The sequence below is a fragment of the Schistocerca americana genome, chromosome 4 (genome assembly GCF_021461395.2).
Source record: "Schistocerca americana isolate TAMUIC-IGC-003095 chromosome 4, iqSchAmer2.1, whole genome shotgun sequence".
NCBI classification, from domain to species: domain Eukaryota; kingdom Metazoa; phylum Arthropoda; class Insecta; order Orthoptera; family Acrididae; genus Schistocerca; species Schistocerca americana.
Genome location: NC_060122.1, coordinates 431,608,996 through 431,625,587, shown reverse-complemented (window position 1 = coordinate 431,625,587; position 16,592 = coordinate 431,608,996). Strand labels below are relative to the sequence as shown.

At 43.5% G+C, this 16,592-nt stretch overlaps 1 protein-coding gene across 1 annotated transcript in view; it reads left to right on the top strand.

Moving 5' to 3' along the window:
- Positions 1-16,592, top strand: part of LOC124613229 (synaptotagmin-5) — a 128,902-nt gene that overhangs the window by 93,100 nt on the left and 19,210 nt on the right. The window contains exon 6 of the mRNA XM_047141904.1: positions 4,889-5,088. Coding sequence (XP_046997860.1) covers positions 4,889-5,088 — 200 coding nt within the window. The remainder of the gene's footprint in view (positions 1-4,888; positions 5,089-16,592) is intronic.

The window sequence follows — 16,592 nt, the reverse complement described above, 5'->3', positions numbered from 1 at the left end:
AGGTAGAAAGCCACCTATTTAGCATACCGTTTCAGGGGAACATATGCAGTAAGAGAATAATACTACCATCGGGATGCATTTGGCAAAGCCCACCAACTGCGTTTATGACATCGAGAGCAATTTCCGTACTCTGCATGTTGTACCGAAGGATCGTTTGTTCAGATTATTTGAGGAATTAAAGGTTAATAACAGCAGGAAGACAGTACCTAAAAAATTATCAGTGAACAGAGTGAATTTGTTCGTAACGCACATTTTTCCTCTAAATGGTAATAAGCTAAAACTGTTCGATTTCCTTATCTGATTACTGTCCACAAGTACAGGACGCTCACTTTCACATTTTTTGGGTCTTGAGGGACGTGATAGACCCTCTAACGTACACATGTGGCTTCGCAAGTTAAACATAGTCGTTATTAATTATCCTCTTCTCATAGAGGGCAGTACTATTTGCTGTTTTACACAATTATATCCTCTTTGCTGACAATTTTTATATACTAGGCAGTTATTTTATGCAAAATGGTGCCTATATGTTGTCACTCGTACTCTAAAATGTTCGTTATACTACAACTTGATTTTTCTCTTTTATTAATATGCTATATTTTTTGCCAACTGATGTTTCTACAACATTTTATTACCCCATCTAGCCATTTTAATTATTGGTTGCTATTCCTGACAATACACATGCCACACATTCTTGTTTTTCGTAGCTATCATAACTATTATTGATATTTGTCCTGTGAGCTTTGTGTGCAGTTAACGACACCCGTCGAATGCCACCAACTGCGCTTGTGTTCTGGCTTAGTGATTGCACAGCAACACGATGTCGCCAAAGGCGTTGCCTCGTTGAATACACTGGTTCTCTTCAGATCAGCGAAATCAAGCACCGGTGGATGGTGCCAGTCCTTGAATGCATAACCGCCGTATATGTCAAGTGCTGTTGCCCGTTTTCCTGTACCCCTTGATAACGATCAGTACCAGACAGAGGTTCAAAGGGACCTCATTGTGGGTCTCCATTTGGCCAGCTGCTCGAACGGTGCAATGTCCAGATTTGAGGGCTTTCGGATGTGACAGTGGCCCGATGTTGAGCTGCATGGGAACATGAGGGTAGGCATGTATTAAACCGAGGACCTAGAAACGACGGAGAGGCTTCGTCCCGCCGTAGCCCTCAGTGGTTCACAAACCCACCACTGGCCAGAGCAGTCCACCCACCCCGCCGCCCCACACCGAACCTAGGGTTATTGTGCGCAGTGGACCCCCCCCCCCCCCTCCCGCAAACGTCTCATACCAGACGAGTGTAACCCCAAATGTTTCTGTGGTAGAATAATTATGGTGTACGCGTACGTGGAAATGGTGTTTGCGCAGCAATCGCCGACATAGAGTAACTGAGGCAGAATAAGGGGAACCAACCCGCATTCGCCGAGGTAGATGGAAAAAACCATCCACAGACTGGCCAGCACACGAGAGTAGGCATATTCGTCATTATGTTCTGGCCTCCACAAGGGAGGATCGCCGTAACGAGCACTGAGCACATCATAAGTGACCCTTGCACATCTGTGCCTGCCACCCGAGAACAAATAATAGATTCCCTGCAACTTTCTGTGTCATCCCACATCATTGGCCGGAGACTAGCAGGTGCCACACTAGGATATTACTGTCCAATGCTTAGGCAGCCGTTAACTCGCAAAACAAAAGGGTTGCATTTTGAGTGGTGCCGTGAAAGGGAAGCGTGGACTGTTGATGAATGGCGTTGCGTAGTGTTTAGCAAAGAGCCGCATTTCTGCACTATTCCAGATGATCATCGTCAATTTCACTTTCCATGCCAATCTGACGTTTGTTGCTTTCATTGTATTGCTGTTTTTGTTGTCACGGCGACGGGAACGGTCGCAGGGGAGAAGTGACGGAAAGCACGGCAGGACAGAGTGGCCCTCGAACAACAACACAATAGGAGAGGACAGACACGACCAACGAAGGACAGAACGAACAACAAGAAGCCTGAAACAACGGAGTCACAAGAAAACCTAGCAACCACGTCCACTCGTACACAGAACAAGAAAATAAATAAGCTGTCTAAGATGAGGCGATGTGTCCAGAGACGTACGCAGGGTTAGACTGGCTAGCTGAGCTTTTTTTTTTTTCCTTTATTGATTTTCAATTCCCCCTGAAGGGGGCGGGCTGGCAGCAGCTTACTATGCTGCTCTACAGCCTACAGACTTTTTTTGAAAAAAAGGAAGAAGAAAGAAACAAGAAAAAAACAGGCGATAAAATGGTGATTTAAAGTGGAAAATGGCGTAAAAATGCGGAAAGTTAAAACAGAAAGCTAAAGGGGATGGCAATGTTGATAAAATACACAGGAATCGGACAAGTAACATAGGAGACACACAATTAAAAAACATGGCGACAGTCTGGTTTCTGTTCGCAAAAGATAAAAAGCACACCCAGTGACAGTATGATGGCTGTTCGCTACACTGCCTAAAAGACACAACACGGAGCATGCACTGGAAAAACACACTGTAAAACACTGCACGAAAAAGGCGGCACAAATATGGCACTCCCGACCCAAGGCAGATGGGGGGGGGGGACCTAGAGTAGGGGGAAAAACAAGGAGGGAGGAGAGGAAAAAAAGAAAAGGGGGGGGAACCAAGGAGGGAGAGGACTAATAAAGATGGGAGAAGGGCAGACGCGGGAGGGAATGAGAGGAGGCAGAGGAGGGGAATGTAAAAGGACGCAGGGGAGAGAAGGGGGCAAAGAGAGGGGAGGTGGGGAAGAAAGAGGATGGAAGGGGGGGAGAGGGAGCCCGGGAAAAGGACAGAGGAAAGGAGGGGGAGTGAGGATCAGAGTTGATAGGAGGGATAAATGGAGGGAGAGAGGGCATCATGCGGGAGGGGGAGTTGATGGAAGCCACCTTGGGAAAGGAGATGTCGGGTGTAGAGATGTAGGGTAGGGGGGACACAATGGTGAAGACGGGGCAGGGGGCAGGGATCGGAGAGGAGAGGAGCAACCAGGGGGTGAGGGGGTTCAAGACGGCGGGAGGTGTAGAGGATGTGGATATGTTCGAGGAATAGGAGCAGATGGGGGAAAGGAATGAGATCATAGAGGATCCGCGTGGGGGACGGGAGGCGTATACGGAAGGCGAGGCGGAGTGCATGACGCTCAAGGATCTGGAGGGACTTATAGAATTGGGGGCAGATATCCAGGCAGGACTGGCATAACAGAGGATGGGACGGATTAAGGATTTGTAGGTGTGGAGGATGGTAGATGGGTGCAACCCCCATGTCCGGCCGGAGAGGAGTTTGAGGAGTCGGAGGCGGTTGTGAGCTTTGGATTGGATGGAGCGGAGATGAGGGATCCAGGTGAGGTGACGGTCAATGGTGAGGCCAAGGTAGGTGAGGGTGGCTAGCTGAGCGAGAGGCAGGCGCTTAAATATTCTATCGGGGGCGCCGCTATTGGCTGCTGGGACCACGTGTTCCACTGTGGCGCCCTCACACTAAAAGCGGGCCAGGAGGCGCGCGCCGCCACGGCTTACGGCGCGTTGGTGCAGAGACCTCTAGGGCAGGGCTTAACAACTGGCCGGTTTTGAGCGCGAGTACTCGCGTCTGCTCAGGCACGTGCTCGCGAGCAGGTGCAAGGTCGCGGAGTAGGGAGGGAGGGGAGGGAGGGGAAATGCGCGCGCACGTTTGACTGTGATCTCGCGTTCTTATTAGATTTAACTAGCCATCTGAATGCTTTGAGCATTTTACTACAAGGTAAAGATCTGCTAATTACTCATTTCATCGATCGAATACGAGCTTTTAAAATGAAATTGACACTTTGGATGAGTCAGCTGGAAACAGGAAACCTAGCTCATTTTCTTAAATTATCATCCATGCAAGATGTTCACAAAGACTGTGAACGTTATTCACATAGTTTAGTTGATCAGCGCTTTCAAGATCTGACAGCACTAGACAGTGATTTTGATCTGTTCTCTCCATATTCAGCGAATATTTAAGAGATTCGTCCTGAGCTGCAGCAAGAAATTATTGACCTGCAGTGTGACAGAGAATACAGAGACAAATTTCAGAACAAGAAAAACATTTTGGAATTCTACAGACACTTCCCTCAGGATAGATTTCCTCGTTTGCACAAACTGGCGGCTACAATAATATCAATGTTCGGTTCCACGTATGTTTGTGAACAACTGTTCTCTGCAATGAAATGTAACAAGACGCACCTGAGAAACGCATTCTCTGATCGAAATTTAAACTGCACGCTGCGCCTAAAATGCACAAGAACAATTACTCCGAACATAGACGCAATTGTAAAGGGCAAAAAGTACAAGATAACCGAGAATCCCACACTTCAGTGACTCCTTTTATTGTGTAACAGTTCACAAATTAATGCGAATGTAGAGGCATACACTAAGCTAATAAAATTATGAGGCATGTGTACATTCTCCTTTATTTGTTTCATTTGTCGCAGTAATAATTCGTGAGTGATATCCCTGCAGGTGGCCGCGGATTTACATTGACTGGCGGCAGCTGTTGTGTGCCCCACGTGACTTTCCCCACTCTCCGCTCTGGTCCGGTAGTGGGGGGTAGCGTGCTCGCGCTGCTCCGTGCTCGCACCTTGCTGCTCACAGCTTGCTTCGCGAGCACATATGTTGTGAAGCCCTGCTCTAGGGGTCTTCGACGTCCATGACGTCTGGTGGGGATTCAAATTCCGCGGCGCGTGGTACCAGAGGTTCAATGACCAGCGTTATATTAGTTCGAGAATATTCATTTCTGAAAACAGGCTCCTAGTGATACTTTCACAATCTGCATAAAAGCCGAGATAGAAAGAAGACGAGAAAGGAGTACAGACTGAAACTAACGCCACAGTTAGACGAGGGGGCTGACGGGCGACCGTGGTGTTGCAGTGTTCGACGAGGACTTCGTGTTCGAGGTGTCGCCGGCAGCGCTGCCGCGGCGCACGCTGGAGGTACTCCTGTATGACTTCGACGCGTACTCGCGCCACCACAGCATCGGCGGCGTGCAGCTGCCGCTGGCGCAGGTCGACCTCTCCGAGAGGCTCACCCTCTGGAGGCAGCTGGGGCCCTGCGCCGACCAGGACGCCAAGGTAGAGAGTGGCCGCAGCTTAAGCAATTGTAGTGTCCTCAATCAACAGCAGCTTTACTAGTTTTAACCTACCCATAATAGTTGTTGTTGTGGGCTTCAGTCCGAAGACTAGTGTGATACATCTCTCCATATTACTCTGTCCTGTGCAAGCCTGTTTTTGTCCAAATAACTTCTGGAATTTCCATCTTTCAAATCTGCTTACTGTATTCATCTCTTGGTCTTCCTCTACAATTCTTACCCCTCACACTTCCCTCCAGTACTAAATTGGTGATTCCTTCATGTCACACAATGTGTCCTATCAACCAATCCCTTCTTCTAGTCAGGTTGCGCGACAAATTCCTTTTCTCCCCACTTCCAATTAGTACCTTCTCATTAGTTACCCTCCTCTTCTTCAGCATTCTTCTGTAGCATCACATTTCAAAAGCTTCTATTCTCTTATTGTCTAAACTCTTTATCGTCAATGTTTCTCCTCCACACATGGCTACACTCCATACAAATAATTTCCGAAAAGACTTCCTGACACTTAAATCTACATTCGATGTTAACAAATTTTTCTTCTTCAGAAACGCTTTTCTTGCCATTGCCAGTCTACGTTTTATATCCTCTCCTGCCATCGTCGATTATTTTAATGCCCAAATAACAAAATTCATTTACTACTTTACATGCCTCGTTTCCTAATCTAATTCCCTCAGCATCACCTGATTTAATTCGACTGCATTTCTGTATCCTTTTTTGCCTTTGTTGATTTTCATCTTAAATCCTCCTTTCAAGACACTGTCGATTCCGTTCAACTGCTCTTACAGGTCCTTTGCTGTCTCCGACAAAATTACAATGTCATCGGCAAAACTCATTTTTTATTTCTGCTACCTGAACTTTAATTCCTACTCAGATTGAATAACATCGGTGATAGGTTACAACCCTGTTTCACTTCCTTCTCAACTACTGCTTCCCTTCCTGCCCCTTGACTCTTATAACTGCCTTTTGGTTTCTGTACAAATTGTAAATAACGTTTTTCTCCCTGTATTTTACCCACGATACTTTAGAAATTTAAAAAGAGAACTGCAATCAACATTGCCAAAAGTGTTCTCTAAATCTACAAATGCTATAAACCTAGGTTTGCCTTTCTTTAACCTAACTCCTAAGATAAGTCGTAGGGTTATTATTGCCTCGCGTGTTCCTGCATTTCTCCGGAATCCGAACTGATCTTCCCTGAGGTCGGCTTCTACTAGTTTTTCTATTCTTCTGTAGAGAATTGGTGTTGCTATTTTGCAGCCATGAGTTATTAAACTTATAGTTCGGTAATAGTCACACCTGTCAACATCTGCTTCTTTGGAATTCGAATTATTACGTTCTCCTTGAAGTCTCAGGGTATTTCGTCTGTCTCATACACCTTGCACATGGGATGGAAGTGTTTGCACTTAATTATGTCTAGTCTATTCCGATTGATTTTCACAGGCTTGTGGGGAAAAGATAATTTTTTAAAAAATTAATCTTCTACATCAATCGGCATTTCCAAACCCCAAAGGTAACGGCTTTACGTTAGTCCCCTATGTATTTTAAATAGTAAGACGGAATGCATAACAGTTTATCTACGATACACACCAAGGTAGTACAACTTGCAAAGTTTCTAAAGAAAAATCAGTTTTTCTAAGAACAGGAGATAATAATTTCGAATTGGCAGGTACTATTCAAAACTTTTTTAGAGTTATGATTCCATTATCATCTGTATTATATCAGTGGACGCGATTTAGTATGATGACACATTTAGAGAATACTTACACCAGGTTATTAAAATATTTCTTAATATACTTTCGATTACACCCAGTAATCTTGTTAATTATTCGTAAGAGTCCTCAGATTTTCTCAGCGGGTATCTTCAGCATATGGCTCTCATGTCTGCCGCCGAATCACGTTTTGTGTGTCTTACAATATTTTCTCGAGACAACTGTCGCACGTCGTCAGATGGTGGATGTTTGTTACTGCTGGCAAACAGCAGTTGCCACTAAAGATACACTGTCTGACAAGAAAAAACGAAGCATACAGAAGCAGAGGAGGAAAAGTAATTTTACAAGTTGAGAGGGTATATTATGTTACTTCAGTGATAATATATTCGAGTCAAATTTACAAATGCCTTGGCAGTATGAGGCCACTTATCAGTATACTGTGGCACCCCTTCTGGCCTGGATGCCTCTCCTGACGCAAGCTGGTACTGACGCAGCAACGGAGTTGACGTCCAAGCTGGTCCACAAATGTAGTATTGGGATCACATTTGGAGATCTACATCTACATTTATACTCCGCAAGCCACCCAACGGTGTGTGGCGGAGGGCACTTTACGTGCCACTGTCATTACCTCCCTTTCCTGTTCCAGTCGCGTATGGTTCGCGGGAAGAACGACTGTCTGAAAGCCTCCGTGCGCGCTCTAATCTCTCTAATTTTACATTCGTGATCTCCTCGGGAGGTATAAGTAGGGGGAAGCAATATATTCGATACCTCATCCAGAAACGCACCCTCTCGAAACCTGGCGAGCAATCTACACCGCGATGCAGAGCGCCTCTCTTGCAGAGTCTGCCACTTGAGTTTATTAAACATCTCCGTAACGCTATCACGGTTACCAAATAACTCTGTGACGAAACCCGCCGCTCTTCTTTGGATCTTCTCTATTTCCTCCGTCAAACCGATCTGGTACGGATCCCACACTGATGAGCAATACTCAAGTATAGGTCGAACGAGTGTTTTGTAAGCCACCTCCTTTGTTGATGGACTACATTTTCTAAGCACTCTCCCAATGAATCTCAACCTGGTACCCGCCTTACCAACAATTATTTTATATGATCATTCCACTTCAAATCGTTCCGCACGCATACTCCCAGATATTTTACAGAAGTAACTGCTACCAGTGTTTGTTCCGCTATCATATAATCATACAATAAAGGATCCTTCTTTCTATGTATTCGCAATACATTACATTTGTCTATGTTAAGGGACAGTTGCCACTCCCTGCACCAAGTGCCCATCCGCTGCAGATCTTCCTGCATTTCGCTACAATTTTCTAATGCTGCAACTTCTCTGTATACTACAGCATCATCCGCGAAAAGCCGCATGGAACTTCCGACACTGTCTACTATCTTTTTAGCCACGGGAGTACCTCAACATCACGCAGACAGATTATAGAGGCACGTGCTACATGTGGACGAGCACTGTCCTTTTAAAATATGACGGCATGATACCATCGTATGAGAGGTAAAACATGATGGAAGAGGTTGTCCATGCTCTCAGAGTGCCCTCAGTGACTACTAGCCGTGACTTGAAGTCATACTCGTTACTCGCTGGCGCACCGGACGCTAACAGAATCTTGTTTGTGGATTTTATGGTACATGGAAGGACAATAAGTTCTGAACCCTATCTGTGAAATGAACCACGGCCCTTCCCGAGGTAGGAGGGCTCGCGTACCTCAACGATACAGACTGCCATAATGTGAGAGCTACCACAATTGAGGGGTATGTGTTGAGAAGCCAAACTAACCCGTGGATCCTGTAGATGGGCAGCCTTTTCAGTTGCCGTAGGGTCAACAATTTGGCTGACTGACGAATCTGGCCTTGTAACCTTAGCCAACATAGCCTTGCTGTGATGGTAATGAAAACGGCTGAAAGCAAGGGGAAACAACAGTAATTTTTAAGATAGCAAGCAGCTCTACTGTGTGTTTGAATGATGATAGTATCCACTCGGATAAAATATTCTGGAGGTAAAATAATCCCTCATTGGAACCTCTTGGTGGGGTCTACTCAGAAAGTTCTCATCATCAGGAAAAAATGACATTTTGTGTGTCTGATAGTGGACTGTGAGACTTCTTGCTTTGATAAACAGGTTAGGAAATTCAGCAAGTTAAATTCATAGATTGAGATTCGAAATAGTGAAAATTGGTGAAGCACGGTGGCAGCAAGAACGGGACTTCTGGTCAGCGTAGTACAGAGTAATCAGCAAATAATCAAATCAAAAATGGTTCAAATGGCTTTGAGCACTATGGGACTTAACAACTGCGGTCATCAGTCCCCTAGAACTTAGAACTACTTAAACCTAACTAACCTAAGGACATCACACACATCCATGCGCGAGGCAGGATTCGAACCTGCGACCGTAGCTGTCGCGCGGTTCCAGACTGAAGCGCCTAGAACCGATCGGCCACACCGGCAAATAACCAAAGATGGGTAATGCAGGAGTAGCTCAAATAATGGATAAGAAAATAGAAATGCGGATGAGCTACTATAAACATTGCATTACAGCCAAGGTAGCCACGAAGTCAACACTCACCACAGTTGTACAAGTTTATGAGCCAACTATTTCCACAGATGATGAAGAGATTGAAAGAATGTGTACTGATATATAGGAGACTACCCAGATAGTTAACTGAGAGGAAAACTTAATTGTGATGGCGAGCTGGAATTCGACAGTAGGAAATCTAAGATAAAGCAAAATAATAGAAGAATTTCGACTGGGGGAAAGGAATAAAAGAGGAAGCCTCCTTGTAGAAATTTAATCATCGCTAACACTTAGTTTAAGAATCATGAAAGAAGGTTATATACATGGAAGGGATTTGGGGACACTAGAAGGTTTCAGTTTCATTATACAGTTATGAGACAGAGGTTTTGAAACCAGATTTTAAGCTGTAAGATATCTCCATGGGTAAATATGGACTTTGACCACAACTTATTGTTTATGATCTGAAAATTAAAACTGAAAACATTACAAAAAGGAAACTGAGAAGATGAGATCTGGATGAATTGAAAAAATCAGAGGTTGTTGAGAGTATGAGAGAGAGCCGCAGGCGGCGTTGGACTGAAGCAACGGAAAGAAATACGGTACAAAATGAACAGGCAGCTTTGAGAAATGAAACAGTGAAGGCAGCATGGGATCACATAGATTACAAGACTAGCCCTGGTAAGTAACATAGGAGGAACTGAATTTAATTGACCATAGGGGAAAATGTAAAAATGCAGAAAATGTTTCGGATAAAAGGGAATTCACACGTCTAAAAATATCAAATTGACAGAAAGTGTAAAATGTCTTAACAGGGATGTCCAGAGGGCAAGTGCAAGGCTGTAGAAACATGTATAACTAGGCGAAAGGTATATGTCGCTTATAGAAAAATAGAGGAAAAAGAATCAGCCGTATGAGTATCAAGAACTCAGATGGTAAACCAGTATTAAGTAAAGAATGAAAAACTGAATGGTGGAGGGAATATGTAGAGACTCTATACAGGGGAAACAAACAATACTATAGAAAGAGGTCGTAGATGAAGATGAGATCAGGATTTGATACTGAGAGAATAAGTTGACAGACCACTGAAAAACCAAAGTGGAAACAAGGCCCCTGAAAGAGACGACATTACCTCAGAACTGCAGATATCCGCCGGAGAATAAGCCATGACAAAACTATTCCACCTGGTATACAAAAGAGGGGGTGGTGCAGATAAAACTAGCTCGTGTAAGTATAAAGAAAATGTAGTGAAATTACAGAAACGAAGAGCTGAAATGGACTTAACATATATTTACAATAACAAACACAGTGAAAAATACAATTATAGAAAATGTTGAAAGTGATGCCCTGCAATATCAATACACAGCCGTACACATCTAAGCATATTCAGATACTCCCGGTGTAAAGTCGGATATCGATGACAGTAACTTCACGGCTGATGTTGTCTTACAGTTCCTGCATTGTATGTGGATGTGTTTCATAGACCTTGCTCTTCAAGTGTCCCCACAGGAAAAAAAATCACATGTTGTTACATCTGGTGAACATGGTAAAGACAACATGGACTCGTTCCAGGGATACCTTAGACACGTCGCTTCTTGCCTCATCTTACTGAAAGAAGTATTGTATTTAATATCCAGTGAATTGAACACAAAACATATCAGAAATTTCCATACATGCAACCATGCTGAGGGTATTGTCTTTTTGACACCGATGTTTCCATCATGAAGCAGTTGCTGACACACAATGTTAGGTTACTCAGTACCTCGTGTTCTGCGAATTCACATGACCTGAAAGGCGAAGTCGTCCTTCATCACCCTTGATGTAATGGAAAGGGTGTAACAAACCATGGTTGATGTTATTCAAAAGCCACGTGCAGTCATCTACACGTTTCTGTTATCCTCCTGTAATTGCTGCACAACCGTCACACGATATGGCTTCAGATTAACACTTTTCAATATCCGCTAGTAAACTCCTCCTATTTATATCTAATGGGCCAATTTACGTGTAGACTTCTTTGGGCTCTGAATAATTCTTCGGCGAATTTTTGCAATAACTTCTTGTGTGCGAACTGAAGTAACTCCTTGTCGTTTTACATTTCGCACAGATCCGTAAGTGCACCAGTTTTTATACAGACCCTTTCTTGGCATCTTTGCTTTCCGGATACTTCATCCCGAAAATTTCGCGAGGTTTCTCAATCGAACCTGTTTTCACACATGCTTACACAGTTTCAATTCTTTCTTCTATCGAGAAAGTAATTTCGCAGACCACGAAGAGAAATGTCCAACTTCACTGATTAAATAAACTGAAATACTGGCAGAAGAATGTTAACAATCGATTATTGCATAAAAATTACATTGTTGTGGCTGTTTCAGAAGTCGAACTTCTGCACTCGCATTCAAAGAGGAGGGGGGGGGGCTATTTTTACCTGCGCCACCTTGTACATGAGAAAGGAGAAGTACCTTCAGACTTCAGGAAGAATGAAATAATTCCAATTCCAAAGAAAGCAGCTGCTGACAAGAAAAATTACCGAACTATCATTTCAAGAAGTTGTGGCTGCAAAACACTGACACGACACGAATTACATAATGATAGCAAAACTGGTAGAAGCTGACCTCGAGAGGATCAGTTTGGATTCCAGAGAAATGTTGGAACACGTCAGGCAACACAGACGCTACGACTTGTCATAACGGCGAAGCTGAGAAGTGCAAACGTACGTTTATAGGATTCGCAGATTTAGAGAAGACTTTTGATAGAACTGACTGAACTACACTCTTTGAAATCTTGAAGGTAGCAAGGATGAAATACAGTGAGCAGAAGGTTACTCACAACTAGCACTAAGGGTTGTAGCCCATCCGCAATGTTGTTCAATCTGTACATTAAGCAAGCTGCGAAGGGAACCAAGGAGAAATTTGGAAAGGGAATTAAGTTCAGGGAGAAGAAATAAAAGCTTTAAGGTTTGTCGATGACATTGTAATACTGTCAGATATGGAGAAGGACTTAGAAGAGTTGTTGAAAGGAATTGATTGTGTCTTGAAAAGATATGAAATGGACATCAACAAAATTAGAAAAAGAATAAGGGGATGTACTTGAATCAAATCACGTGAATTAGATTAGAAAATGTATGTAAGTTTTACTATTTGGGCAGCTACACTATGTAATCAAAAGTATCCGGACACTCCCAAAAACATACCTTTTTCATATTAGGTGCATTGTACTGCCACCTACTGCCAGGTACTCCTCGATATCAGCGATCTATGTAGTCATCAGACATCGTGAGAGAGCAGAATGGAGTGCTCCACGGAACTCATGGAATTCGAACGTGGTTAGGTGATTGGGTGTCGCTTGAGTCATACGTCTGAACGCGATATTTCCACACTCCTAAACATTCCTAGGTCCACTGTTTCCGATGTGATAGTGAAGTGGAAACGTGAAGGGACGCGTACAGAACAAAAGCGTACAGGCCGACCTCGTCTGTTGACTAACAGAGACCGCCGACAGTTGAAGAGGGTCGTAATGTGTAATAGGGAGACATCTATCCAGACCATCACATAGGAATTCCGAACTGCATCAGGATCCACTGCAAGTACTATGACAGTTAGGCGGGACGTGAGAAAACTTGGATTTCATGATCGAGCGACTGCTCATCAGCCACACATCACACTGGAAAGTGCGAAACGACGCCTCGCTTGGTGTAAGCAGTGTAAACACTGGACGGTTGAACAGCGGAAAAACGTCGTGTGGAGTGACGATTCACGGTACACAATGTGGCGATCCAATGGTAGGGTGTGGGTATGGCGAATGCTCGGTGAACGTCATCTGCCAACAGTTAAATTCGAAGACGGTGGTGTTATGGTGTGGTCGTGTTTTTCATGGAGGGGGCTTGCACCCCTTGTTGTTTTGAGTGGCACTATCACAGCACAGCCTACATTGATGTTTTAAGCACCTGCTTGCTTCCCGCTTTTGAAGAGTAATTTGGGGATGGCGATTGCATCGTTCAACACATTCATAATGCACGGCCTGTGGCAGAGTGGTTACACAACAATAACATGTCTGTAATAGACTGGCCTGCACAGAATCCTGACCTGAATCCTATAGAACACCTTTGGGATGTTTCGAAACGCCGACTTCGTGCTAGGCCTCACCGACAGACATCGATATCTCTCCTCAGTGCAGCACTGCGTGAATAATGGGCTTCCATTCCCCAAGAAACCTTCCAGCGCCTGACTGAACGTATGTCTGCGAGAGTGAAAGTTATCATAAAGGCTAAGGGTAGGCTAATACCATAGTGAATTCCAGCATTACCGGTGGAGGGCGCCACGAACTTGTAAGTCATTTTTAGCCAGGCATCTGGATACTTTTGATCACATAGTGTAAGTAACTGATGACAGCTGAAGTCTGAAGGATATGAAATGCAGTCTGGCAATAACAAGAAAAACATTTATGTAAAAGCGGAATTTGTTATCATCTAATGCAAACGTAAGTGTTAGGAGGTCTTTTGTGAAGGTTGGAGTGTAGCCTTGTGTAGAAGTGAAACTTGAAAGACAAGCAGTTCAGAGAAGCAGAGAATAGAAGCTTTTGAAATGTGGTGCTACATATGAATGCAGAAGATTAGGTGGATAAGGGTGCCCGCAGGATACCGTGGCCGATGCGCAGTGACCCATTTTCGTCCAAAGCGCTGAGGGAGTTCACTCGTTTCTTCGGAAGGGCGGTCGACACTGCCACCTTTCGGCAGTTACAGAATCGAGGCGCCCGCCCTGCTATATTTCTCAAACGATTTTACAGACCCTATTTGATAAAAAAATTCATTTCTGCTTTTACTTGTAGCTTTGTATGTGAGGTTTATTTTGATGTGCCCATTATTTCGTTAATGGTCATATTGTGACATTTATGCGGAAGTAAGACACTGCGCGAAATTCGAAAATGTTTGCAATGAAATACAGGGGTCGCTATGATTTTGCATTTGGTCTATATTATATAATATGTTACTGCATATTAAATTTAGCTAGCATATTTTATTTTTCTTCAGAGTTGGGTGGTTGTCTCTATTTACTACCAAACTCGAGAAAACTGATCTGACGTAATGTACTTATTTGCAATTGCACCGTGCCAGCAATAAAGCCAGAGTGAAATATCCACAACATTCCTCATGTTTCATAAATGGTTTGAGATACCAAAATGATATTTTGGCAACTGATAGCACAGAAATAGGAGAGTATTTTTCCATATGGTTATTATACAAGTTTCATTATCTATCGTGTTATTCCATGAACTTACAGACTTTTTCTATGAAAGAATGTATTTTTAAGGACCTTCGATAATTGTTGAAATGAGAAATGCTATGGGTTTTGAAACAACTTAAGTGAAGACATTACATGTTTATTTTGTACCAAGGATGTGCTATTATTAATATACTGACCTTACTTTTCCTCAGTTCCTCACTTAAGTTTTTTTTGTTTTTATAAGTACTTGTGCACTTTCATCATGGCAGACGAAAGAGACGATACGATTATTGACGATGAATGCGCGAACGTCTTGTCTGACGTTCCGGACGACTTGGCCGATTGGGAAGAAGACATCGGATATCAAAAAAATGAAAGTAAAGCAGAATCGTCTGAAGATAGTGAAATACGTCCAAGAAGAGTTCGGCGAACGCTACGGTTGCCAACTGATTCGGATGAATCAGACGAAGAAGACAGACTGTGATTTACTGAGGACCAATAATAAATCTGAAGGATCTCCGGGTCCACACATATTTCCCAAAGATATACACAGCGTTGTGGATATTGTAGAATTATGTATTGGGAAGATCTATTTGAATATATTAGCAACGAAACCAACCAGTTTTACAGTCAAAACTGCAATAGAAGGAAACTGGATTAAAAAAAAAAAACAAAAAACAAAAAAAAACAAATTTGTCGACGTTACGGGACCCAAACTTAGAAAATGGTTTGGGCTTGCTATCCTTATGGGAACTCTAAAAAATGCAAGGATCGATTATTATTGGTCAACGAATCCGTTGATAAACACACCGATATTTTGCAAAACGATATCCCGCAACCGATTCAGACAAATATTGTCATTTTCACATTTTTCCGACGACAACAATAAACCGGATAATGCCAACCGGCTTTTGAAAGTGAAATTCGTAAGTGATTATTTTTCCAAAAAGTTTAAAGAAACGTTTAATCTAAGTCAAAACATCTCAATTGATGAAGGAATGATACCGTGACATGGACAGTTAAATTTTAAAGTTTACAATCCGTCGAAAATTACGGAATATGGTATACTCATTGGGATGTTTGTGATACGAGAACGGGATACATTTCTTCACTCAAGATACCTACTGGCCCTGGACAACCTTTAGCAAAAACTGTGATGGAACTATTGACACCTTCTTATGGAAAGTGGCATCACCTCTAAATGGATAATTATTATAACAGTGCAAGACTTACAGAGAAGTTACTTGAAAAGAAAATTCGAGTCTGTGGAACGATACGGCAAAATAGAGGATTTCCGGAAAAATTAAAGCGCGCTAAAGTCAATGTGTTTGAAGCTTTTCATCAACGGAAAGGTGACAGGCGGCCGGCGACGATCCAAGTAATCCGAATTAGCGCTGCCGGCGCCAAGTGAATAAAATTTTACGAGACGTGCGGACGGCAAAGTGTTAATATTTACAAAAAATGTGAGTGTTAGCTTCAGTTTCGAACGGCACTCCCCCTCCGGCGCGTGGCATTTTCCCTACAACGCCTGCCCCAATAACCCCCAGCACTACCGCTCTCCCCACGCATGGCCTGCCATTTGCATATCTACCGGCCGCGATATTCTGCGCGGACTCCAGCTCGAATAATAAAAAAGGAGGTACTGAATCGAACTAAATTAATCTACAACACAACTTGACTAAGAGAAGGGATCAAAAAAGAATGGCTCTGAGCACTATGGGACTTAACATCTGAGGTCATCGGTCCCCTAGAACTTAGAACTACTTAAAACTAACTAACCTAAGGACATCACACACATCCATGCCCGAGGCAGGAATAAAACCTGCGACCGTAGCAGTCACGCGGTTCCGGACTGAAGCGCCTAGAACCGCTCGGCCACACATGCCGGTGAGAAGGGATCGGTTGATAGGACACATCCTGAGGCATCAAGCAACCAATAGTTTGGTAATGGATGGAAGTGTTGTGGTAAAAATTGTAGAGGGCTCAGATACAGTAAGCAGGTTGAAATGGATGTAGGTTGCAGTACTTAC